At 45.4% G+C, this 27168-nt stretch overlaps 1 protein-coding gene across 1 annotated transcript in view; it reads right to left on the reverse strand.

Annotated features, from left to right (window-relative positions):
* Positions 1-27168, reverse strand: part of LOC141074061 (uncharacterized) — a 134085-nt gene that overhangs the window by 84104 nt on the left and 22813 nt on the right. Inside the window, 1 exon segment of the mRNA XM_073561577.1 lies at positions 24412-25221. Within this exon segment, the coding sequence (XP_073417678.1) occupies positions 24412-25221 (810 nt within the window).

Consider the following 27168-nt stretch of genomic DNA (forward strand, 5'->3'; position numbering starts at 1 on the left):
TGGATCAGCCCATGTGTGTAGTGGAGGAGGGTTCCACTCCTCCTATGCAATGGTTTGGCCCACAGCAAGGCACCACTGTGTCTACAAGGATTTGCACTGAAAGTAGTCCTCTGCTTACTAAACAATAGCTAATCTCTCCCAATCTGTTGACCAAGTTAATTACATTATAGTCTCAGGAATGAAGTCAGGTTAGTTACAGCTAATAGAACCAGAGAACAATTACACACATCACATGGCATTGCAAAGCACTGGGGGAAGGGAAACATGGCTAACACAGCAAATGCAAGCAGAGAACAGTTACGTGGCATATTATACAAATACAGGACAGGGAAAAATATATACATCATGACAATCCCTTCCCCTCCCAATTTGTGTACGTACTAGGGACCTCTACAGGTCACTGGTTAAGTACACACAGGCATGGCGTAACTTACATGTGGCTTCATGCAGCCACGAATTGGCATCGTAGCTTTCCCACATCATTGCCCAGGAGAACAGCTGCAGGCAGACCACCCATCACCCCAACCACACATCGCCTGACCCCAAAACCAAAGTTCAGATCCATAGTGGCTGTGGGAATAGTCCTCCATTGTCCACCAGCCAGTTCAATGACAATCCCAGGTCCTCTATGGATTGCCTCAGGCCGAACCACTCGGGGATCAGCCATCGTGAGGAAAGCCCCTGAGTCACAAAATCCAACAAGTCTTTGTCCATCCTGCACGACCTCCTGCAAGTGCTTACCTCGATGAGCTGAAGTCGTCATAGCTGCGGGTCGCACACCATAAACTCCTAGTGGTGCAACATGGGTGGGTGAGGCACTAGGCCAGTCCTCATGTAGTGGTGACACGTCTTCCTCCATGGCACTTGGCTGTACATAATTAATAATATGATTGGGTACAGGAACAATCCTCATTTGAACAGCTGGGCAGGAGGCTTGCAGATGCCCCGGCTGCCCACATCAATAGCATCTGTGCTGTGTCTCACTCCATCCAATGCGTCCTCTTGGGCGAGGAGTAAGGGAACCTGCCGGGCGGCTCCCACCTGAAGGTGCTGTAGGGGGTTGAGGACGACTCCTCCATGGGCTGGCTGGACATGAGGCCTGCAGATGCCCCGGATGCCCACAACCATAACACCTGCGCTCTGCTACTTCCTCTCCTCGTCGTATTCCAGAAGGCGCAGTAGAAGCAACAGGAGGCACATTAACACAGGTATCAACACGAGGTGGTGGCTCAGAGGAACGGGGAACAATGGGGACAGAAGAACTGGGGGCCACCGGTGTTGTGGAGCAGGTAGGCCTCTCTCCATCCTCCAACAGAACTCTCCACTGAGGCTTGATGGTGAGAGCCTCATCAGCGAGAGATGCAGCTTCTTCCACTGTAGCAGGTTTCCTCTCACGCACCCATTGCCTGATCTCAGCGGGGCACTGGGCAAAAAATTGTTCTTTTAGGATAACCTGGAGACAGGTGTTCCAGGTTAAGGCCTCCTCTGCCTCCAGCCAGCGATTACATATTTGTTTGAGTTTATGGGCATACATCTTGAAAGACACTTCCTCATTACAGGCTAAAGTACGAAACTGGGTCCTGTAAGTGTCTGGGGTCACAGCATAATGTTCTGTAACAGTCCGTTTAATCTCTGCATACTCACAGTTCCACCGAGGGTCCATAGCTCTATAGGCTGCGGCAGCTCCACCCTCTAAGAGCCCCACCAGATGTCGGACGCGCTCCCTTTCCGGGACTTCCATTAATCGACACTGATGCTCAATGTCCTGGAAGAAGCCCTCAATGTCACCGGAAGCCTCATTAAACGGCTTGAAGTCTTTGCGGGACACTCTGGGGAGTTCCCTCATGGGGGATGCTGTGGGTACAGTCTGTCTGGAGCTTCTCGCTGCCTCCAAAGCGATCTCCCTCTCCAGCATTGCCCTCTGCCCCTCTAGCAATGCCCTCTCCTCCATCCTGCACTGCCTCTCCTCGGCTCTGCGCATGACCTCCATCTTATATTCTATGGAGACCTCTTCTCCCAGCAAGGCCATCTCCTCCTCGTACCACACAACCCACTGACTTTTTTGGGTATTTACCTCCGGCTGCCGTCTTTCCTCTCTTTGCTGTGAGGATCCTTCCTCAGCATCGTCTTGCAGGCGAACTGCTTCCAAAGCCTCAATCAGCTGCTCCTTGGAGAGTCCCTTGTAGCTGACTCCCAGTTCACGGGCCTTTGTTTGTAGGTTCTTCGCAGTCCAGTTCTTGTACTCTGAGGCTCTGGTTCCAGAAGTTGATGGGCCGTTGTCCTCCATTTCTTCTGCTCTGATCCCACCGCTGCCAACCAGTTTGTGACGGGAGTATTCTCAAGAGCAAGGAGGGACAACAGGCCTGGGAACTATCCAACAGATTTATTGACCAGAAAACAGGAACAACACGAAGGTAATTTGCAGAGTCCCAAAATAAGTCCATAGGAAACTGATTCGGGGGCACCTCCCGACAATCCTTGTGCCAGATCACAAAACCATAGTCCTTTAAGAGTCCCAGAAATCCACCAAGATCACACAGAGGCCGAGGCTTCCTCAGACAGCCTCGTCCTTCTTTTTCAGCATCCAACTCACATCTGACTGAGTTGCTCTGCTCCTGGATCAGCCCATGTGTGTAGTGGAGGAGGGTTCCACTCCTCCTATGCAATGGTTTGGCCCACAGCAAGGCACCGCTGTGTCTACAAGGATTTGCACTGAAAGTAGTCCTCTGCTTACTAAACAATAGCTAATCTCTCCCAATCTGTTGACCAAGTTAATTACATTATAGTCTCAGGAATGAAGTCAGGTTAGTTACAGCTAATAGAACCAGAGAACAATTACACACATCACATGGCATTGCAAAGCATTGGGGGGAAGGGAAACATGGCTAACACAGCAAATGCAAGCAGAGAACAGTTACGTGGCATATTATACAAATACAGGACAGGGAAAAATATATACATCATGACACCGCGTGTGTACGAGGTGTACGGAGCGGAGCCGCGTGTGTACGAGATGTACGGAGCGAAGCCGTGTGTGTACGAGGTGTACGGAGCAGAGCCCTGTGTGTACGAGGTGTACGGAGCAGAGCCCTGTGTGTACGAGGTGTACGGAGCAGAGCCGCGTGTGTACGAGGTGTAAGGAGCGGAGCCGCGTGTGTACGAGGTGTACTGAGCGGAGCCCTGTGTGTACGAGGTGTACGGAGCGGAGCCCTGTGTGTACGAGATGTATGGAGCGGAGCCGCATGTGTACGAGGTGTAAGGAGCGGAGCCGCGTGTGTACGAGGTGTACGGAGCGGAGCCGTGTGTGTACGAGGTGTACGGAGCGGAGCCCTGTGTGTACGAGGTGTACGGAGCGGAGCCCTGTGTGTACGAGGTGTACGGAGCGGAGCCCTGTGTGTACGAGGTGAAATGTTTTAAACTCAAATTTTTACATTTCACAGAGAGTAAAATGGAGCCACAATTTACACAGAAATTTCTCCCAAACCTGAGGTCAGGAATGACTGCACACGGCCGGGCTCCAATGGCGAGAGTCACTGTTTTGCTGTGTAAGGAGCGGAGCCCTGTGTGTACAAGGTGTACGGAGCGGAGCCGTGCGTGTACGAGGTGTATGGAGCGGAGCCGTGTGTGTACGAGGTGTACGGAGCGGAGCCGTGTGTGTACGAGGTGTACAGAGCGGAGCCGTGTGTGTACAAGGCGTACGGAGCGGAGCCCTGTGTGTACGAGGTGTTCGGAGCGGAGTCATGTGTGTACGAGGTGTTCGGAGCGGAGCCATGTGTGTACGAGGTGTACGGAGCAGAGCTGTGTGTGTACGAGGTGTATGGAGCGGAGCCTTATGTGTACGAGGTGTAAGGAGCGGAGCTGTGTGTTTACGAGGTGTACGGAGCGGAGCCCTGTGTGTACGAGGTGTACAGAGCAGAGCTGCATGTACGAGGTGTAATGTTTTAGAATCCAATTTTTCAATTTCACAGAGTAAAATGGAGCCACAATTTACAGAGAAATGTTTCCCAAACCTGAGGCCAGGAATGACTGCACACAGCCGGGCTCCAATGGGGACAGTCACTGTTTTGCTTTTGGAGCACTAATTTGGCAGTTCTCGCTTGTGGGGGCCAATTGTAAAGTCCCCGATGATTGTGGACAACATACAACCCCCTAAAGTGACCCCATTTCAGACACTGTACCCATCAGGAAGTCATCTAAGGGTGTAATGGGCATTTTTATCTTACAGGTGTCACTGATTTCTTTACCACTTGCTGTGAAGATAATATGACATTTGTTCCGAGGTGCAGCACAGGTGGGGAAACATCTGAGTGGGCTCCTAACCAGGTGTTATGGTGGTCCCTCTCAGCGCCTCCCTACTCACTATGGTCACTGCAGCTTTTCAGCATGTTGCTTCCATTTAGCCTTGGGGGATTGGCCAGTCTCTAAAGGAATTTAACCCTGCTGTGTCCTTCACAGATTAGGTTCCCCAGCCTATCCTGTGCCGGCAGGTCCTATATTAGGCAGCTCCACCATCCGCTTTCTGCTGGATGTTGGTTCCTAGGCAGTTCACTTTGCCTGTTGTACCTCACACTTGTGTCTCTGACCCACCAATCAGCTGAGGTAGTCTTGGGGACTACCGTGGAGTAGTTCCTGGTGTCTACCGGCTGTCCGGCCTATCCTCTCCACCAGTAGCTCTAGTGAAGACCTGGTGGACACCCAGTTACACCTCTCTAGGGTAAGCCTGGCTGATGGTGCAGTGGGTCCACATCCACCAGTGTTACACCAAGTAACTGTGCACATCTCACAACTTTTGAAGCACAGATAGAGGCACAGAGCATGCGGCGCACATAGCAGCAAATTTTGGCCTCACCCTAATCCACGGCCATTTACCACTTCTTTCTCCCCCGGCAGGAGGAGTTGTCAGAGGGGCGCTGGTAGTGTGGGAAATTCAGCAGACGCCTGAGACTGCAGGACGTAGACCCAATTCTGGGACTGACTGCTGTATCCAGGACAGTTGGGACTAGAGATGAGCAGGTGGATTCATGGGTCTCTGGTCCAGCGTGCGTGGGACCTGGGGATTATTTTTTGTGCCGTCATTCACAGTCGGAGCCTCCAGAACGTTCTCCTCTTTATGTAGCGTCACTATACGACATCCGGCTTATTTGTGCCTGTAAGGCCGTGTTCACACACTGCAGAAATACGGTGTTTGTTTTCTGCAGGATCCGCACCATCTACAATAACGATCTTCTCCCCCTTATTTGATGCGTTCTTGGTGCAGAGGTGAAGCCGCAGTTTTAATGCGCTTTTTAGAGGACAGAAAAGCTTTGATTCTGCACTTAATAAAGTTTCTGCAGTTTTTTACCTGCGATTTTATTAGAGAGAAAAGCCCCAAATCAGCACAGATCAGTCGCGTGCCTTGGGCGCACAGCGGGCGCCTTTTAAGGTAAAGTAGTTTTTATTAAGGATTTATTTACATAAATGGGGTAAAGAAAAAAGGGGAGAGACAGATTATAAATACCCAGTAATACAGACAAGAACCAAACAACAGAAAAAGAGAGAAATGTAAAGTCATGAAAGAGAGAGGCGGGAGAAAGGGTTAAGGAGGAGAATGGGGAAGGAAAAATAGGGTTTGTTAACCCCTTAGAGACCTTGCCCTTTTTCATTTTTGCGCTTCTGTTTTTCGCTCCCCTTCTTCCCACAGCCATAACTTTTTATGTTTCCGTCAGTATGGCCATGTTAGGGCTTGTTTGTTGCGGGACAAGTTGTGCTTTGGAACGACATCATTGGTTTTACCATATCGTGTACTCAAAAATGGGAAAAAAATTCCAAGTGCGATGAAATTGCAAAAAAAGTGTAACGCCACAACTTTTTTTTGATTTTCTTTTTACCATATTCACGAAATGCTAAGACTGCCCTGCCATTATGATTCTCCAAGTCATTACAAGTTCATAGACACCAAACATGTCTCAGTTCTTTTGTATTTAAGTGGTGAAAAAAAATCAAAAATTTGTTGGGAAAAAAAATGTGCCATTTTCTAAGATCCGTCACATCTCCATTTTTCATGATCTTGGGTTGGGTGAGGGCTTATTGTTTGCGCGCCGAGCTGATGTTTTTATTGATACCAGTTTGGTGCAGATACGATCTTTTGATCATCCATTATTGCATTTTAATGCAATGTCGCGGCGACCAAAACACCTTAATTCTGGCATTTTTACTTTTTTTTCTCACTACACCGTCTAGTGATCAGTTTGTTCCTTTTTTTATTGATATTTCGGGCGATTCTGAACTCGGCGATACCTAATTTGTGTATGTTTGATTTTTCTATTGTTTTATTTTGAGTGAGGTGAAAGGGGGGGATTTAAACTTTTATATTTTTTATATATTTTTAAAAACTTTTTTTTACTTTTGGCCTGCTTCAATAGTTTCCATGGGAGACTAGAAGCTGCCATAACTCGGTCGGCTCTGCTACGTACAGGCGATGATCAGGTCTCCTGTATGTAGCAGAATACCTCACTTGAGCTGACGTGTGCTGGGAAAGATGCGGGCTCACCGCCGGAGCCGACATCAAAGGGAGAGAAGCTACCTGCGCCGTACTAGGATGATCATGGAGGGGTTAAGGAAAATGGGGAAAAGGGAAAAATGAAAGGGATAGAAAGAAAATGAAAAAGATTGGTCTGCACAGGATAGGCCGGGAAAGGGGTTGCGGGACACATGTAATACCTTATATATAAAACATTTAAGAGGCGGGAGGAGAAGAGAAGGAATGGGAAAGGCGAGGAAAGAAAAGGGGAGAAAGGAAGAACAGCTGTAACCAGGCGGAGAGACGAGAATCTAGAGGAATCCTGACTGTTACACCATGGAAGATACTGAGTGTTGGAGTCTGATAGCGCCGCAGTTCTCATGAAATCTGCGCTCTCTGTGATCTGAAGACCCTGCGGACCTCTGGGGCTTTGATGCGTTTTCCCTTTATATGCTTCTTCTGAAAAAAACATATTAAGAAAAAAAATGTATGAAGAGAAAACCGCCATCACATTTATAAGCGCAGAATCAAAGCTTTTCTGTACTAATAAACAAGTGTTAAACGCGGCTTCATATCTGCCAAAAAAGCATCAAATATGGGGGAAAATGTAAAAAAGAAGAAACGCAGCAAACGCACAATAATCAGGGAAGATTGTCACTACGTCATCTGGGTCAGACATTTACAGAAGAAAGAACGCAGCATTTACGCTACGTGTGAACACGTCCTCCGCATTACAGCTTTATCACATTATTTTATGGGTTTTATAGAGAAAAATATCAATTACACATTTTGTTTCTCCCGTAATTTACCGATTCCTGTAAATAATCTGATCGCTGCGTTCTGCGGGTCATTACAGTTATATTGGCACAACTATGTCCGGGTTATTCACTGATCTGTGATGCTTATTATTTTTTTTCATTATCAAGTGTTTTTCATTATTATTAGTAATTTTATGGGATGAAAAAATCTCTTATTCTCCTCTAGAATTCAGAAACATCCATTGTACACAGCAGTGTATTTCTATCAGAATAATCTGCCTGTAGTCAGAGCCTGGAATATGGATCAAGTGCACACAATCCTGCAGTCACTTCACCGGAGCTTGTGGCTCAGCAGCTTACAGTGCCTGTCAGTAATGTTGAGGCTGTGGGTTCAGGATCTGGGAGGCTAACGTTAAAAAATACATTTTTGTAAATTGCTTATTATTTTAAATACTTTTATAGGAACAAAAATATATATTTTTCTTCCCCTCAGTATACAGGCACCATAAAAAGCATTCTTATACACAATGTATTGCTATGGATATGTATACTCTGCTTCTGAGTTCATTGCCGGCAATATAGCGGTCAATATGACCAAATTCTCCCATCTCCAGCATCGTGAGCTGTGGCTCACTGGTAAAGCAGCAGCCTGTGGATACTGAGATGGAAGCTCATAGTCCTGGGGAGACCAATCCCTGAAGGGAGAGGAAGTGAATCTATAATCTAATTTATGCACTTAGCATAAGAGAGACTTAGCAGAGAGAAGCGGCCAATCCCTCCGAGCAGGAGGAGCTACAGGAGCGATGAAAATGTCGGAGAGGAATATAGAGGTTGGGAGAACAGCTGAGACGGGACATGACAGTCCAGCTGAATCTGGGATGGTTGGGAGCTATGCATTTGAGATGCTGTTGTGTCATTACCTTAAAAAGGCGGTCCATGCTCAGAAATTCTACTAAGATGAGTAGTCAAAATTCCTCCAGAAACTCACTGCCAATTATTGCAAGCGCTTGATTGCAGTTGTTGCTGCTAAGAGTGGCCCAACCAGTTAAAAGGTTTAGGGGCAATCACTTTTTCACACAGGGCCCTGAAGGTTTGGATTTCTTTTTCCCTATATAATAAAGATCGTCATTAAAAAAACTGCATTTTGTGTTTTCTTTGGCTAATATTTACATTTGTTTGGTGATCTGATACATGTAAGTGTGACAAACATGCCAAAGAATAGGAAATGTGTGTGCATATGTCTATGTATACATATATACAGTGTGTGTGTATATACATATGGTGATGGTGAGGAGGCAGGGAGGAGTTTGTGTGGAAAATGGAGAAGGCGTGCTAAGTGCTAGCTCACAGGCCACTGCAACGCATAGCGGAGCTTGTAGTATTAGAGCGCAGTACGCCGGGGGACAAGAAGTGATTGATAAACATCAGAGCTGCATCTGGCAGACACCAAGTGATGCTATCTGCCTTATAAAGGTATATATTACTATAATAAGAGTATGGATCCATTACTGGCACATAATGGTAAGATTAATGAATACAAAATTAAACGAATTAGGGTAGTGGATAACTTTTAATATTTGGTACAGAAACCTTTGTTTGTAATTACAGAGGTCAGACGTTGCCTGTAGTTCTTGACCAAGTTTGCACACACTGCAGCAGGGATTTTGGCCCATACTTCCATACAGATCTTCTCCTAATCCTTCAGGTTTCAGGGCTGTCGCTGGGCAGCATTGATTTTAAGCTCCCTCCAAAGATTTTCTATTGGGTTCAGGATCAGAGTTTGGCTAGGCTACGCCCGGACCTTGAAATGCTCCTTAGTTCCTCTTGCTGTGTTTTGGGTCATTGCCATGCTGGAAGACCCAGCCACGACCCATTTTCAATGTTCCAACTGAGGGAGGAGGTTTTTGGCTAAAATCTTGCGATCCTTGACCCATCCATCCTCCCTTAAATACGGTGAAGTCATTTTGTCTGTTTTGCAGAAAGACACCCCTAAAGTATGATGTTTCCCCCCACCGTGCTTCATGGTTGGGACGGTGTTCTTGGATTTGCACTCATCCTTCTTCTTCCTCCAAACATGGCGGGTGGTGATGATAGCAAAAAGTTCTATTTTGGTCTTATCTGACCAAGTGACATTCTCCCTTGCCTCCTCTGGATCATCCAGATGGCCATTGGCATATGCTGGTGTGAGTAGCAGGACCTTGCGTGCCCTGAAAGATTTTAATCCCTGATGGCATAGTGTGCTTGTAGCTCTATTACTGGCACCCCTGCATGGTGGGATGCCAGCTTACTCACTGCCTCAGACCCTCGGCACAATCCCCAGCGTTCTCCTGCTTCCTGGTTGTGTGAGAGCCGCAGCTCTAAGCAATGCACCTAGTACACACATGCGCGCACTCCCCCATTCTTAAAGGGGCAGAGCAAGTATAGTATTAAGTTACAGCACCACGAGAGAGAGGGGATCCGCCCTATAGGAACAGGAAACCTACAGATACAAAAGGGCGGTACCTCTCCCACGCATCAGTTGGATTACAGAGCTTGAGAGGCTACCATGGTTAGTACACAACATATGATATATACAACCTATCTACCCTATTTAACAGAATTATTTCATACCATCTCCCACATAAGGTGATTCTATGAACAAACTTCTAAGGAGTGCACCCCTATATGTGAACAAGGGAGGGAACTAAGGGTGCTGTCATGGGCTTCCGAAAAATACCGTTACCGGTACGTAACTTAATACTTTATTCGGACTCCCATGACAGCACCACGAGAGAATTACAGAGATGTAAACTAACTTAGGGAGGGACTACAGCCTGCAGCACCCTTAGCCCGAAGGTGAGGTCTGAGGAGGCACCCATGTCTAACCGATAGTGGTTAAAAAAGGTGGAAGGAGATGACCAGGTGGCCGCCTTACATATTTGATCAATTGATACTCCAGATCTCTCTGCCCAGGATGATGCCATGGCCCGAGTGGAATGTGCCCTCAGGTTCTGTGGAGCCGGACCGCCACCTGCTGTGTAGGCAAGAGAGATAGCCTCCCTAATCCACCTTGCTAATGTGCGTTTTGATACTCTGTATCCTTTTCTGGAACCTTGGAAGGATAGGAATAATGCGTTCTCCTTCTTCTAAGGATCCATGGCTGCTAAATATGTCAGTAAGCACCGCCTAATATCTAATGCCTGAAGTTTCTGCTCTTTAGGGTTGGTTGGATTAGGGAGGAAGGAAGGCAGAACTATCTCCTGTGTCCTGTGGAATTGTGTTGCTACCTTGGGAAGGTATGCTGGATCTGGCCTTAGGATCACTCTATCCTGTAAGAACTCTGTGTAAGGAGGCAATCTGGAGAGTGCCTGTATGTCGCTCACCCTACGTGCGGATGTTATTGCTACCAGGAATGCTGTTTTAAGGGATATAATGTTTAGTGAGGCGGAATCTAAAGGTTCAAACGGACTTTCTGTCATGGCTGTAAGGACTAAGTTTAAGTCCCACGGTACGCATCTGTCTTTGTGTATAGGTCTCGATCTGGCCGCTGCTCTGATGAACCTTGCTACCCAATAATCTTTTGCAATATCAGCTGCAAACAGGGCCCCTAAGGCTGAAACCTGTACTTTTAGCGTACTTGTGGAGAGACCCAATTCGAAACCTTTCTGGAGAAATTCCAGAATATGTTTTGTGGGAATTCCATCTCTGATGTCAAAGTGAAAGGTGGATAGGAAGCGTTTCCAGGTCCTAGCATAAATATTAGTGGTGGTTAATTTTCTGCTTCTTAGGAGGGTGTCAATTAAGTTCTTGGAGAACCCTCTATCCTTTAATAGTGACCTTTCAAACACCACGCCGTCAAATGAAGTCCCGCTACTTGTGGGTGGCTGACTGGCCCCTGGTAGAGGAGATCCGGAAGGTTCGGTAGTACCCAGGGATCGCCTACCGACATGGTCCTCAACCACGCGAACCAGGTCCTCCTGGGCCAAAAGGGGGCAATCAGTATGACTCTTGCCTGATCCTCTCTGATCTTCCTGACTACCAGGGGAAGAAGATTCAATGGTGGGAAGGCGTATCCCAGAGAAAAGTCCCATCTTATCAGTAGGGCATCCACCGCCAGGGGATTTTCCCTGGGGTTCAGAGAGCAGAACAATCTTTCTTTTCTGTTTTCTCTGGTGGCAAAGAGGTCTACCTCTGGCTGGCCCCATCTGCGGACAATCTGGCGGTAAATGTCTTTGTTCAAAGCCCATTCTCCTTGTCTTAGAGCCTTGCGGCTTAAAAAGTCTGCTCTTACATTGTCCTTTCCGCTGATGTGGAGCGCGGTCAAAGATAGACAATTTCTCTCTGCTATCTGGAGGAGCCGTTCTGTTATCTGCATCAGAGCGCTGGAGCGGGTTCCACCTTGGTGGTTGACATATGCTACCGCTACCTGGTTGTCCGAGTGTATCCTCACATGATGGCCCTGCAGGTAGATAATGAGTTTCTTGACTGCTCGCTCTATCGCCAATAGTTCTCTCTGGTTGGATGAGATTTCAGAATTAGAATCCCACTGGCCCTGTACCACTATGTCCCCCATATGGGCTCCCCAACCAAAGGAACTAGCGTCTGTGGTTATAATACGGGTTATCTGTGCTATCCAGGGCACCCCTGACGCTAGGTTCTGGCTCTGAAGCCACCATCTTAGTGATGTAACAGTTGAGGGGCTTAGACACATCCGACCTTGTAAGGAGCCTCCAAGCGCCCTGCTATTAATCAAGACGTCGTTTTGAAGGGTTCTGGTATGGAACTGTGCCCACCTTACTGCTGGGATGCATGAAGTTAGAGAACCGGGACATGGCCTGTCTGAGGGTCATAGATGGATTATCCATTGCCCGAAGAACCTGCTCCTGTATCTTTTGTAATTTATCTAGTGGTAGCAGGCACCGCTGAGTGTCTGAATTTAGTATCAATCCTAAAAATTTCTGTATTTTTAAGGGCTGGAGTCGGGATTTCTCGTAGTTTAAAATCCATCCTAGGTTTTCTAACCTGGATCTAGCTTTTTCTATCTGGGATTTACAATGACCCACCGATTTTCCTACAATCAAGAAATCGTCTAAATATGGAATGATTAAGACGTCAACCTCTCGTAAGTGAGCCATAACTTCGGCCACTAATTTTGTAAAAACCCTGGGTGCTGCTGAGAGACCAAAGGGAAGGGCTCTATACTGAAAATGACGTACTGTGCCCTCTACTGAAACTGCCACCCTCAGGAACTGCTGGAAGTCTGTATGGATAGGTACGTGATAGTACGCGTCTTTCAAATCTATGACTGCCATAAAACAACCTTTAAACAATATTTTTATTGTTGTATTAATGGACTCCATTTTGAATTTATGATTAATCAAAAATTCGTTAAGGGTACGAAGGTTTATAATCATTCTGAACGTGTTATCAGGTTTCTGGATTAGAAACAGGGGAGAGTAAAACCCTCTTCCTCTTTCAGCCTCTGGGACCTCTACCAGAACATTTTTCTGACATAGGCTCAAGACTTCCGCTTCTAAAACCGCTTGTTCAAGATGAGAAGATCTTAAGGGGGTCAGTTTAAAGGTGTCCCGCGGGATCTGGGTAAATTCCAACCTAAGCCCGGTGGATATTACCTTGCGCGCCCAGTCACTATTCGTAATCTGCGACCATGCCGGGAAGAAGGATGACAGTCTACCCCCTACGGGAACCGCTAGTCATTGATTTGGTTTCTTTTGATCTCTTGACGAGCGTGTAAACATATAGCCCGTACCTCGTCTCCTTCTGTCTTCCCATCTGGGTCGATCTCTAACAGGCGAAGAGTTGCGCCTTCTCCCCTGGCCAAATCTCCTTCTACCAAATGGGCGACGGTAGGACGCTGATGAAAGGTTTGGGAACTTTTTCTTGTCGTCCCCCGCCTTTTCAAGCAGCTCGTCTAGGACAGTTCCAAACAAGTATTCGCCCTCACATGGAATCGCACAGAGCATTTGCTCTGGACTGGATGTCTACCTGCCAGCACTTTAGCCACAGGGCTCTGCGAGCTGCGTTAGAGAGACCTGCTGCTCTGGCGGCCATTCTCACTGCATCCGCTGAGGCATCTGCTAGGAAGGCTGCTCCCTCTTGGATGGTCGGTAGGGCCCCAAGAATTGTTTGTCTTGATGTACCCTGCTTTAGTTGTGACTCCAACTGGTCCAACCAGACCATCATGGACCTGAACGTGCACGTTGAAGCCACTGCTGGTCTTAAGGACCCGGCCGCCATCTCCCAGGTGTTTTTCAGGAAAGTATCAGCTTTCCTGTCTAAGGGATCTTTAAGGGATCCCATGTCCTCAAAGGGGAGCGAGGATTTTTTTGATGCCTTCGCAATGGCAGCATCTAATTTGGGGGCTCTGTCCCAAGAACTTACTGCCGGATCGTCGAAGGGGTATCTCCTTTTGAGGGCTGGTGGTAGCGACCCTCTTTTGTCCGGTCTTTTCCACTCTCTGTGGATCAGATCCTGTATCTTTTGGTTTAACGGAAAGACTCTCCGCTTCCTCTGTTCCAGCCCACCGAACATGACATCCTGCATGGATAAATGGGGCTTAGGCTCCTCTACCTCCATTGTCCCTCTGACTGCTTTGACCAGCTTGTCTACACGGTCAAGAGGCAGACAAAATCGCCCCGAGTCCTCTTCTCCTGAAGAGGACGAGGGAGATGAAGCCTGGGAGTCTCTGCTTTTTCTCCACTCTGCCGAGGAATCAGACTCCGCCGGGACCTCGCCCCTTAGACTTTGCGGCTGAGACAAGGACTTTAGGGTTTCCCTCATTTCTACCCTGACAATGTCTCTCAAACTTGCCGCTACTGCAGGCGACTCTTCTGCCACCGTCTGCTGAATACAGGGGGGGCACAATCTTTTGAGGCACGCGTCCAGTAATGGGCATGCACAGAGTGCGCATTCCCTATGTTTATTTTTATTTGTAGCTTTTTTTCCCTAGAAAAAGAAAAACACAGAAGGGGGGTCCCGTCACTGAGTGAACTTTCACGAAGATCACTTACCAGTGCCACAATCAAGTACCGGAGAACGAGGGGGATTTCTTTCAGCCGATGCTCCTGTCTGCCTGGAGGAGCTTTTACGAGTGGACTGGTCACTTCGTCCCGCATTACTGTCACGGGACCCTTTCTTTTTCTGTTTGACCTGCCGAAGGTCATCCAGGGGCGGCAGTGATGTCTGCCGCTGCTGCCCTTGCTTCTGTCGCTGCTGCTCTCGATCGCTTTCCATCACCACTGCTGCTGCTGCTGCTGCACACTGCTGCATGTAGTAATGTGGCCAAGGCAAGGTACCCTGCCCGGGTCCCACCTAAATACCCCTCCTCCGGTCAGCAGATTCCATGCCGCGCCCCTCCCCCCCCTTAACGGAGCTCCCTACCCCAGCTGGCGCCCCACCGCGCGCCATCGGTGTTTCCGATGGGCGCCGCCATCTTGGGATCGCCGCGCATGCGCAGTAGCGCGCTGACCCGGAAGCGCCTCCTCCGCCCGCCCCCTGACATCACCGCTACCCCGGAAACGCCGGAAGCTCCGCGGGACGCCCGGGAGCTCCGGAGCAGCGCCCGGTCGCAGCCCCCTGCACAGCGCTGGCAACCTATCTGCGCCGCCGGAGCCGGGAATCCCCGGGGGGGGAATACTTACCGGCGGCAGCTTAATTCCGGAGACGGCCATCCTCCGGACGCCGCTCCCTGCTGTCCACGCCACCGCCGTGACACCCATCCTGGGCCACCGTGGCGTCTTCCAGAAAATCCGAACCAAGCCGAGGTAGGAGACCCCCTCGCTACCGGTGTCGGCTGGCCGGCCTGGGATCCCATTCTTCTGTAGGATCCCGTCCCCTCAGGAACAGGAAACCAACTGATGCGTGGGAGAGGTACCGCCCTTTTGTATCTGTAGGTTTCCTGTTCCTATAGGGCGGATCCCCTCTCTCTCGTGGTGCTGTCATGGGAGTCCGAATAAATACTAAATACTCTTAGCTTGTTGCTCAGAGATATTTAGTATAATTACTACACCTGGAAGATGGCTTCCAGCTAATTGCTGGGAGTCATCCTATATAAAAGACTCCCTCTCCCTTAGGGATTCGCCATGCAACGTGTAGAATCATTAGTCAGTAAGGTGTACTACTAGTGAGTTATGAGGTCCCCTGGTCCTGGTTTGGCCAGTGTCCTAAACCTGTATTCCTTGCCTCAGTGTGGCCAGTCCTGAATCCGTCATACCCTGGTCCCAGAGCAGCCAGTGTCTGAAACTCATTCCGGTGTGGCAAGTCCTGTATCCATAGTCTCCTGGATCCAGAAAGGCCATGGCTTGAATCTCATTCCCGGAGCGGCCAGTGCTTGAAGCTTGTCCATGAGTGGCCAGTGCCTGAACATTGTCATCTGGTCTGTGTTCGCCCAAACCCTGTTCCAGTATCATAGACCAGAGTGTCTTAACCTTGCCCTAATCAGTGTCAGTAACCATTCTGTAGAGGTACCAGAACTTACTAGTCTGAACAGAGACCTATCCCTATTCAGTGTCAGCGAACCTGACCCCTGGGGTCTGCAGCTGCAATATTGGGTTCTGCCCCGGAGTGGTACCTGGCGGCTACCTGCAGGTCAGTCTGTATCCACCAGTGAACACTAGGTAGCTGATTAGCTGTGCACACTTCCTGAGCAGGCCCAGGCCTGTGATCCCAGCTCTCTTCAGGTCATTGACCAAGTCTTACCATGTAGTTCTGGGCTGATTTCTGACCTTTCTCCGAATCTTCCTTACCCCACGAGATGAGATCTTGCATGTAGCCCCAGACCGAAGAAGACTGACAGTCAACTTGTGTTTCTTCCATTTTCTAATAATTTTGTCAACAATTGTTGCCTTTTCACCAAGCTGCTTGCCTATTGTGCTGAAGCCCACCCCAGCCTTGTGCAGGTCTGCAATTTTGTCCCTGGTGTCCTTAGACAGCTCTTTGGTCTTGGCCATGGTGGAGAGGTTGACGTGTGACTGATTATCTGGAAAGGTGTCTTTTATACAGGCAACAAGTTCAAACTAGTTGCAATTAATACAGGTCACAGCAGAGTAGAAGGGCTTTTTAAAGAAAAACTAACAGGTCTGAGAGAGTCTGAATTCTTGGTGGTTGGTCGGTGATCATACACTTATTTCATGCAATAACATGCAATTTCATTATTTTAAAATCATACAATGTGATTTTCTGTTTTTTTTATTTTTAGATTTTCTGTCACCGTTGAAGTGTACCTGTGATAAATATTACAGACTTCTCCATTCTTTGTAGGAGGGAAAACTTGTAAAATCGGCAGCGTATCAAATACTTATTTTCCGCACTGTGTCAGGATCTTGGCTGTACATGTCCTTAAAGATTCATTTCTTACATTCGCATCAAGACATTTTTCAACCAAACTGTGAAGTCGTGAGCGATGAGCACGGTGAGAGATTTCACCAAGATATTGCACCTATGGAAAAAAGAGATCAAGGACAATGGAATCCACCAATGCTTGTAGATAACGTTGGACCATTGTAAGAGATGACCCGGTGCCGGAGTACAAGAGACAAGAAAAAGAGCTGTCACTGAATGAGGGCCACAGCTTATAATGCAATTTCTGTGACTGTAATCCGTAATAGTGTTTAGATATGTCTTAGATATTGGAATTGCTGCTAAGCTTCCTCTAAGTATCAGACAATTGGCCTAACAAAATATTACGCATCTTTATATTTGCAAAAATAATGTTTCCGAGTCCTGAAACTTTTATGTATCAATAACATGTAGCGGTAAAAGGAAAACTTGTAGATCTCGTAGAAACAAGGGACAAGTAAAATTGTCATTGTCAGCTCTGAATTCAGAAGGGGAGAATCAGGAGGACACGGCTCATTTCATAACTCAACCGGACAGCTTCTTTATAACCAATGAATTATTAAATGTTAAACAGCTACAAGTCCTACAGTCAGCGCAGAGACCATAGAGTCGGTGATAGGGGCGTCACATATGACTTGGCTCCTAGAGAAAAGGAAAAACCAAGGAAAACTGAAGCACAAAAAATAGGGATCATACGAACTAAGGGGGGTAAGAGGGAAAGGTAGACATTGCTCCATGAAACTTTAAGCTGATTTTCATCATACCGTAATTATTTAGTTTCTAATGCAGCGTAATACAATAAATAAGAGGGGTGGTATTGTGTTTAACCCCTTTCTGACATCAGACGTACTATTCCGTCCATGTGCCCTGAGCCAATTTGACCATTGACGGAATAGTATGTCTCGGTGATCGGCCGCGCACACAGGTGGTGTGCGGCCGATCGTGGCCGGGTGTCAGCTGATTCTCACAGCTGACACCCAGCACTAAGTGCCAGGAGCAGTCACAGACCACTCCCGGCATTTTAACCCCCAAAATACTGCAATCGAACATGATCACAGCATTCCTGGCGCAGTCAGAGGTCTGACAGTCCCTCTGCCTTTGGATCGGAGACCCCACAACGTGACGCAAGGTCGCGATCACTGCCATGGTAACCTGATGTTGTCACGACCAGAGCTAAGAAACTTCCTGGTCATGCGCAGTGCAAGTCAGGCGGTCTCTCAGTGTCAGGGCACTGAGTGCAGCGCTGACAGCTTCTATAGCAGGGGTGGGGAACCTCAGGCCCCAGGGCCATTTACGGCCCTCGATGACCTTTTATCAGGCCTCCGAGCAGATTCTCAGGGACTGCATTCTTGGGCAGGGAGCTGTATTTTGATTGCCAGAAGCTCATTAATTTCTTCTTGCTCTGTTAGCACACACACACAGTGTTCACTACTGAACATTGAAGGGCATGCAATGAAAGATTAAGTCATGAAACCAGTGCCAGAGTCAGGATGTACTTTGTGGGCGGAGCTTGTACAGCCCCCGAAGGATGGTATAAATATCCAAATGGCCCTTGGAAGAAAGAAGATTCCCACCCCTGTTCTATAACATGGGGATGTTGCTTCATCTGCCTGCCATAGAAGCGATCAGCCTGCAAAAAATGACTGTCCCATGGTGGGACAAAGTGTAAAAGATAGAATGAAATGAAAAAAACATGCAACTAATTGTAGAAATAAAAAAAATAAATAGAAAATAAAAAAGTCAATATTTATTCTAACATTAAATAAATATTTGAATTAAAAAAAATCTAAACAGTAAAAGTACACATATTAGGTATTGCCACGTTCATAACGACCCAACCTATAAAACTGTTCGACTAGGTAACCCCTTCAGTGAACACCATAAAAGCAAAGGCAAAAAAACAACGCTTTGTCATCATACCGCCAAGCAAAAAGTGGAAAAACACGTGATCAATAAATAAACATGGTACCGCTGAAAACGCCATCTTGTCCCGCAAAAAAAAGCCCCCATACAGTGTCATCAGCGGAAAAATAAAAAAGTTATAGCTCTCAGAAAAAAGCGATGAAAAAATAATTATTTTTTTATATAAAATAGTTTTTATTGTATAAACATAAAAAATGATATAAATGAGGTATTGCTGTAATCATAGTGACCCGAAGAATAAAACTGCTTTATCAATTTTACCACACCTGGAACGGTATAAACGCCCCCCCAAAAGAAACTCATGAATTGATGGTTTTTCTTCATTCTGCATCCAAAAATCAGAATAAAAAGCGATCAAAAAATTATAGCTCTCAAAATGTGGTGATGCAAAAACTATTTTTACAATGAAAAGCATCTTTTAGTGTGTGACAGCTGCCAAGCATAAAAACCCGCTATAGCACCTCATTCACATGTCCTGATATTTCTGGTACTGGTACTGTGCCGGAGATCGACACAAGCAGGGGAGAATGGTGAGTCGTGTTCAGCACCTGGCACTGGGGAACAGCGCTTACTGTAACGCTTCTTCCCCGGTGCCAATGCGTGTCACATGAATGATATCCATGTGATTTATGTGTGCACGTATGCTGTTTTGTGGCCCATGCTGACATTAAAAATGGACGTCAGCGTGGTTTGCTCATGGACACACGGTCCATGGAAACACACTGACATGTGCACAGACCCATTCACTTGAATAGGCAAATAGTGCTCCGGTCCTCCCGAGTCTCTCCGCATGGCTGCCCAATGGTATAAAATTCTGTGACACACCCATGGTGTCTATATGATCACTGCAAACCCTAGATGAATTCATTGAGGTGTAATTCATAAAATGGGGTCACTTATAGGGGGTTCTGCTGTTCTGGCACCTCATGGGCTCTCCCAGTGTGTCATGGCACCTGCAAACCATAACAGTAAAATGTGGCGCTCCTTCCATTCTGAGCTCTGCCATGCACCTAAACTGTGGTTTACCCCAACATATGGGGTATCAGCGTACTCAGGACAATTTGCACAATAACTCTTGGAGTCCAATTTCTTCTGCTACCCTTGAGAAAATAAAAATTGGCTTAGAAAATATCATTTTTGTGGAAAAAAATATTTTTTACTTTTATGGCTCTACGTTATAAACTTCTGTGAAGCACTTGAGGTTCAAAGTGCTCACTACACATTTAGATAAGTTCCCAGGGGGGGTCTTATCTAAATAAGATAAGTTCCCTGGGGGGGTCTAGTTTCCAAAATGGGGTCACTTGTGGGGGATTTCCACTGTTTAGGCACATCAGGGGCTCTCCAAACGTGACATGACACCGCAGACCATTCCATCAAAGTCTGCATTCTAAAACGTCACTACTTCCCTTCCGAGCCCCAATGTGCACCCATACAGTAGTTTTCTGCCACATATGGTGCATCAGTGAACTCAGGACAAATTGGACAACAACTTTTGGGGTCCAATTTCTACTGTTACCCTGGGGAAAATAAAATATTGGGGACTAAAAATCATGTTTGTGGAAAAAATGATTTTCATATTTTCACGCCCAGACGCTATAAACTTTAGTGAAACACCTGGGGGTTCAAAGTTCATATCACACATCTAGATAAGTTCCTTGGGGGGTGTATTTTCCAAAAAGGGGTCACTTGTGGGGGTTTCCACTGTTTAGGCACATCAGGGGCTATCCAAACGCAACATGGCGTCCAATCTCAATTCCAGCCAATTTTGTGTTGAAAAAGTCAAACGGCGCTCCTTCCCTTCCAAGCTCTACCATGCGCCCAAACAGTGGCTTACCCCCACATATCAGGTATCAGCGTACTCAGGACAAATTGCACAATAACTTTTGCAGTCCAAATTCTCCTGTTACCATTAGGGAAAAAAAATAATTGGATCTGAAGTAAAGTTTTTATAAAAAAAGTTAAATGTTCATTTCTTTTTTAAAACATTCCAAAAATTCCTGTGAAGCACCAGAAGGGTTAATAAACTTCTGGCATGTGGTTTTGAGCACCTTGAGGGGTGCAGTTTTCAAAATGGTATCACTTTTGGGTATTTTCTATCATATAGACCCCTCAAAGTGACTTCAAATGTGATGTGGTCCCTAAAAAAAAAATGGTGTTGTAGAAATGAGAAATGGCTGGTCAACTTCTAACTCTTATAACTTCCTAACGAAAAAAATTTGGTTCCAAAATTGTGTTGATGTTAAGTAGACATGTGGGAAATGTTATTAAGTCTTTTGTGTGACATAACTCTGTGATTAATGGGCATGAAAATTCAAAATTGGAAAATTGCAACATTTTCCACCAAATTTCCATTTTTTTCACAAATAAACGCAAGTTATGTCAAAGAAATTTTACCACTAACATGAAGTACAATATGTCATGAGAAAACAATGTCAGAATCACCAGGATCCATGGAAGCGTTCCAGAGTTATGACCTCATAAAGGGACAGTGGTCAGAATTGTAAAAATTGGCCCGGGCATTAACGTGCAAACCACCCTTGGGAGTAAAGGGGTTAATGGCTAACTGAAAAGATGGTAACACATTGCAAGCTTTCCAGACTACTCAGGTCTCTTCAGGCATAGAGTAATACAAAATCTGAAGAATCACATAGCACAGACATAATGCAATAGGTAAGACAAATGACGTGAAGTAGAACTATCATTATGGGGGAGGGATAAACAGTGGTGGCCATAAATATTGGAACAGTTCATAGATTAGGAGTGTGAAAGTTTTATTGTCCCCTGATAGGGGTCTGGTTCTGTGTTGTGATGCCCCACAATGTCTGAGGAGAAAATTCCTTAATTGATATTAGACATGAATCCATGTGACACATTCATTCCTGCATTGAGAGTGTCAAAGACTGTCATGAGTTTATACTCCCAGATCCTTCTGTTTCTCTGAGATTTGAAGTTACCTTTTTCATACAAGTAATTTCATGTCCATGGTGCTGTGATCAGGGCTACAAAAATGTTTTGCCACAGGTAGATCTATTCTTTTTTCTCTTATTGTGTAGTTGTGAGAATTCATCCTTGTTCTAAGCTTTTGCCCTGTCTCTCCCACATACAGACCCCCCAGTTGGACAGTTGGTACAAATAATTAAGTACACCACTCTTAATTCTTTGACGCCCCCGGAAGAAGCAGGCGGCGAAACGCGCGTCGGGGTGAGGGGACGCTGGATCACACTTGTAATTAGAGGTAATATTACTTTTTCATTCCTTGTGCTCTGTGCATATCGTCATATTTATGATCAGGATTCTTGACGTTCTCATTGTGTCCGTGTTATTTTACACGGTTATAGTATATATGCCTTTAGCCTCTGAGTGGTTTCCCTTATACCCTTAGGGGAGGGATATTTTGGATATCATTGATCTTGTTCAGACATTGTATATGGGTTCTGACTGTATGGAATAAATATTATAATTATTGATATAAGAATTGATATGTACTGTCATGTAATTGGTTCATACATGTCAGTCTTACATTGTCTCATCATGATTACTTAAGTGTGTACGGTGTCCCCTATTACGGCATTATGCTTTTGTCATTTTTAGAATTTTTGAATAAAATGAATTTTTAATATTATTGGGATTTCTTCCTTGTTCCATGTTTATATTGATGGGATTTGTGATACGGATTTGCGTGATTTGCCCTTTTGGATTAGGTTTTGGGACATTGTAGTTATTCTTTTTGTACACTTAACAAGTGTCCCTCATTTAGTATTTACATAAAGGGTAAGAATGGAGATGAGAACCAGTAGCATTACTTGATTAAACTATTTGCATAGTTTTTCCCTCTCTGCTTTAGAAGTCAACAAACTGGCTCCATAACACAATGCATAATTAGCATATCAGCAAACATCACTAGTGATCAAGGATAAGCGCACAATAAAAGTCAATATTACCGACTTACAAACAAAAGTCTGTTTTCTTGACCAACTAGAAATTAAACACTTAAAATTAAGGCCAACATACAGATAACATTCTATTATTCTTTATTTGCTAAAAATAGTTGTCTGGTTAATTAAGGAACACTGCTGTATGTCTTCACAATGGCAAAAGTAAAAAAAAAAAAAAAAGTTAATAAAAATATTAAAAAAGTAAAAAAAAATATGAAAGTTCAAATTCCCCTTTTGCCCCATTTAAAATAAAACAATAAAAAATACATATTTGGTATTGCTGCATTCAGAATCACCCGATCTATCAACATAAAAAAAGAATTAACCCGATCACTAAATGCCGTAATGAGATAAAACGTAAAAAATGCCAGAATTAAGTTTTTTTGGTCGCCACACTATTACATTAAAATACAATAACAGGCGATCAGAAGATCGTATCTGCACCAAAATGGTATCATTAAAAACGTCCGCTCGGTCCACAAAAAAAATAAGTCTTCACCCAACCCAAGATCATGAAAAATGAAGATGCGACGGGTATCGGAAAATGGCACAATTCTTTCATACTTTACCTAATTAAGATGAGTTAATTTTACTGATAAATGTTTGTTTTTGGTCGTTTATTTTCTGTTGGTATTTGGTTTATTCTATAAAACTCCCATATAATATATCATTCTTGAACACACGCCGCGTGCATCATGTTTTTGTACAATTTGTGAATAATATATATAGGTTCTCCTCGTCTGAGTTATTTTTGATGGCCCACAAAATACGATTTTCCTGTAACTCATTTCTCACACTCTAGGTATAATAATGACTTTTCCCCGTGTGGGATTTTTGATGTTTGAAAACGTTGTCGGTACCTGCTTTCTGGGGTCTCTTGAGGTTTTTATGTCATGTGAGCCCTGTGCCCAATCAGCGCTGACATCACTGTCCCCACCTTCGGACAAATCAAGCATCATGAGGCCGTCAGAGAGCAGCCGCAGCCCTGGCTTCCTGCTGATGTTCAGACCAAAGGAAGGAGCAGTGAAGCTGCCGCTGATTGGGTGCAGGGCTCGTGTGATGTGAGAACCTCACATTAGCCCCGGGACCGTGAGTCTCAACACCACTGAAGTGGAGCCGGCCCGCCAGTGTAGTGTGTTTTTATTTTAATGAGGTCAAACGTGAGGAATGAGTTCACTGAGAAAAAAAAAAAAGATATATATACTGTATTTTTTGGACTATAAGACACACCTAGGTTTAGAGGAAATTAGGAAAAAAAAATTGAAGCAAAAATTGTGGTTTATTCTGTACTTAATATCCCATATCCTGGTATATATGGTCCCATCATCCCTACCCTGGTATACATAGATCCCTCATCCCTATACTAGTATGCATGGCCCCATCCTTATCCTGGTTTGCAGGGCTCCCATCATGTCGTAGTATGCATGGCCCTCATCCTTATCCTGGTATGCAGCGTCCCCATTTTGTCCTAGTATGCAGGGTCCCATCCCTATTCTGGCATGATTGGCCCCATCCCGCTCCTGGTATGCATGGCCCCCATCCTTATCCTGGTATGCAGGGCACCATCACTATTCGGGTATGACTGGCCCCCCATTCCAGTCCTGGTATGCATAGCCCAATCCTTATAATTGGCCCCATCCTGGTATCCATGGCCCCATCACAAAACATTAAAAAAAAGCATTACACTTACCTACCCGGCGCTCCCTTGCTGAATCCTGCTCTGATACCAGCAACTGCTTTATGCTTGTAAGCAGCACATGGCAGGGACATAATGCGTTGCTCACAAGCAGAGCACAGCTGCCAGAGTACTCGCCTTTAAAACTATATCAACATTATGAACATAAAAAAGGCTTCTCCCCTATGTGATGTCTCTAATGTTTATTAACAGTTGATTTCCAAGTAAAATATTTCCCACATTAAGAAAATGAAAACGGCTTCTCCTCTGTGTGACTGCTCTGATGTCTAACAAGAAGCGCTTTCCGGTTAAAATATTTCCCACAATCTGAACAGGAAAAAGGCTTCTCCCCTGTGTGAGTTCTATGGTGTTCATTAAGATTCCCTTTCTGGTTAAAACATTTCCCACATTCTGAACAGGAAAAAGGCTTCTCTCCTGTGTGAGTTCTTTGGTGTATATCAAGATTACATTTCTGGTTAAAACATTTCCCACATTCTGAACATGAAAAAGGCTTCTCCCCTGTGTGAGTTCTCTGGTGACTAACAAGATGCCATTTCTGGTTAAAACATTTCCCACATTCTGAACAGGAAAAAGGCTTCTCCCCTGTGTGAGTTCTCTGGTGAATAAGAAAAAGTTTTTTTTTGTGAAAACATTTCCCACATTCTGAACATGAAAAAGGCTTCTCCCCTGTGTGAGTTCTCTGGTGGGTAACAAAATCTGATTTATGTGTAAAACATTTCCCACATTCTGAACAGGAAAAAGGCTTCTCCCCTGTGTGAGTTCTATGGTGAGCAACAAGCAGTGATTTACGTGCAAAATATTTCCCACATTCTGAACATGAAAATGACTTCTTTGCTTTAGGAGCAGTTTGTTTTTTATTGCCTCTTTTGTGACTTTGATTTTTCTTAGTAGTCAGTAATGAATCAGAAGATGGGACCTGTTTCATAGGACCAGATGACAGATCTTTGCTGTGAATGGATGATGATATATCTGGAGTAATAGCAATCACTTCAGTTGTATCTTGTAGGATCTCAAGATCATCAGATTTCAAAATTGAAGATGTCAGCTGTCCCTCTGATCTCCTGGTACAGTCATCTGCTAAAATAAAAAAACAATTATTTTTAATAAAATATCCTTGAGTTTTATATCTTTGAACGTTTTTACTTGAACTGTCCATAAAAATGGCAAGCTATGTAAAAAACTTTAATTATTTACCAAGACAATGAGAGTTCACAGTCTAATAGAAAATCTTGTTGGATGAGCCAGTAGTGTGCGGTGTTCAACTGTTGGTTCATTCTGCCTCCCAAATATCAAATAAAAAGAAACCAATCAATGTTATGTAGGCGAAAATAATACCAATTCTCATCTCACAAAAACAAGTCCCCACTCAGGTCCATCATCTGTCAATGGAAAAACAGAGGTTCCCGCACTATTAGTGGCTCAAAGGCTGTTGAAAAGCAACAAGGTTTCCATAAACCAATCCTGCAAAATCCGCTCTCACTTCGGAGTCTTGCAGTGTGCGCAAACAACATTTAGGATTCCTGTATTTAGCAATATTATAGTGAGAAGAATCCACTTAATTTGTGGTGTGTGTCTCCTGGAGCACAATCTGGGCACTATGTGCTGGGTAATAAAATGGCAAATGTGTAATTTTCACTCCAACATCCACTGCGTGTTAATTTCCGGAAAGGGGCTGTGGAGTCAAAATATTCACTCCTCCTACACACGTGGTCAAAATTGTTGGTACCCCTCGTTTAATGACAGAAAAACCCACAATTGTCACAGAAATAACTTTAATCTGACAAAAGTAGAAATAAATCAAAAATCTATGAAAATGAGCAGATGAAAGTCTGACATTGCTTTTCAGCCAGGCTTCCACAGAATTTTTTAAAAATTAAAACTCATGAAACCACCATGGTTACTTACCGGTAGCCGGTTTTTCCGGAACCCATGACAGCACCACATGAGAGAGGGATCCGCCCCGCCAGGACAGGAACCTACTGAAACATAAGGGGCGGCACCTCTCCCCCGCTTCAGTTGGATTACAGAGCACTTGAGAGGACTTCCCGGTTAGTTACATATTTATCCAACACCACATCACACAAATACACCCGGCTATTGTGCACACCCAAACGGTGAAAAGGGGGGGAAATATACGGGTGCTGTCATGGGTTCCGGAAAAAACGGCTACCGGTAAGTAACCATGGTGGTTTTCCCTTCACCCATGACAGCACCACATGAGAGATTCTGGAGACTTCGAACACCTTAGGGAGGGACCACCGCTTGCAGCACCCTTCTACCAAAGGTCAAGTCAGCCGAGGAGGATAGATTTAGTCTATAGTGTCTAAAGAAAGTTGAGGGTGAGGCCCAGGTAGCGGCCTTACAAATTTGATCTATTGACACCTCTGCTTTCTCAGCCCAGGAGGTCGCCACGGCTCTGGTGGAATGAGCCTTGATGCCGTCAGGAACCGGGACGCCACTAGCTGAATAGGCTACACTAATGGCCTCCCTAATCCATCGGGCAATAGTCCCTTTTGACACTCCATAACCTTTCCTAGCACCCTGGAAGGCTACAAATAGGGACTGGGACCTCCTCCACTGGCTGGTTATAGACATATACTCTACTAGGGTTCTTTTAACGTCTAGGCTATGAAATTTCTCCTCCCCTGGGTTTTTCGGATTCTCGCAAAAGGAAGGGAGGACAATTTCTTGATTTCGGTGAAAGTTAGTTACTACTTTCGGCAAGTAAGCAGGGTCTGTTCTCATCACCACCCTATCCTGGTATATCTGGGTATATGGTGGGTTGACTGAAAGGGCCTGCAGGTCACTAACTCTACGTGCCGACGTTAGAGCTACCAAAATGATGGTTTTTAGGGTGAGATTTTTAGTTGAAATCTGCTGTATGGGTTCAAACGGCTCCTTCGTAAGGGATTCCAGTACCAGATTTAGATCCCATGGAGCTATTTTCGGTAAGGAAACTGGCCTAGATCTGTGGCAAGATTTTATGAACCTGGCTACCCATCTGTCTGCTGCTATGTTGCA

The sequence above is a fragment of the Dendrobates tinctorius genome, unplaced genomic scaffold (genome assembly GCF_039654945.1).
Source record: "Dendrobates tinctorius isolate UK_male_01 unplaced genomic scaffold, ASM3965494v1 ptg000322l, whole genome shotgun sequence".
NCBI lineage: Eukaryota > Metazoa > Chordata > Amphibia > Anura > Dendrobatidae > Dendrobates > Dendrobates tinctorius.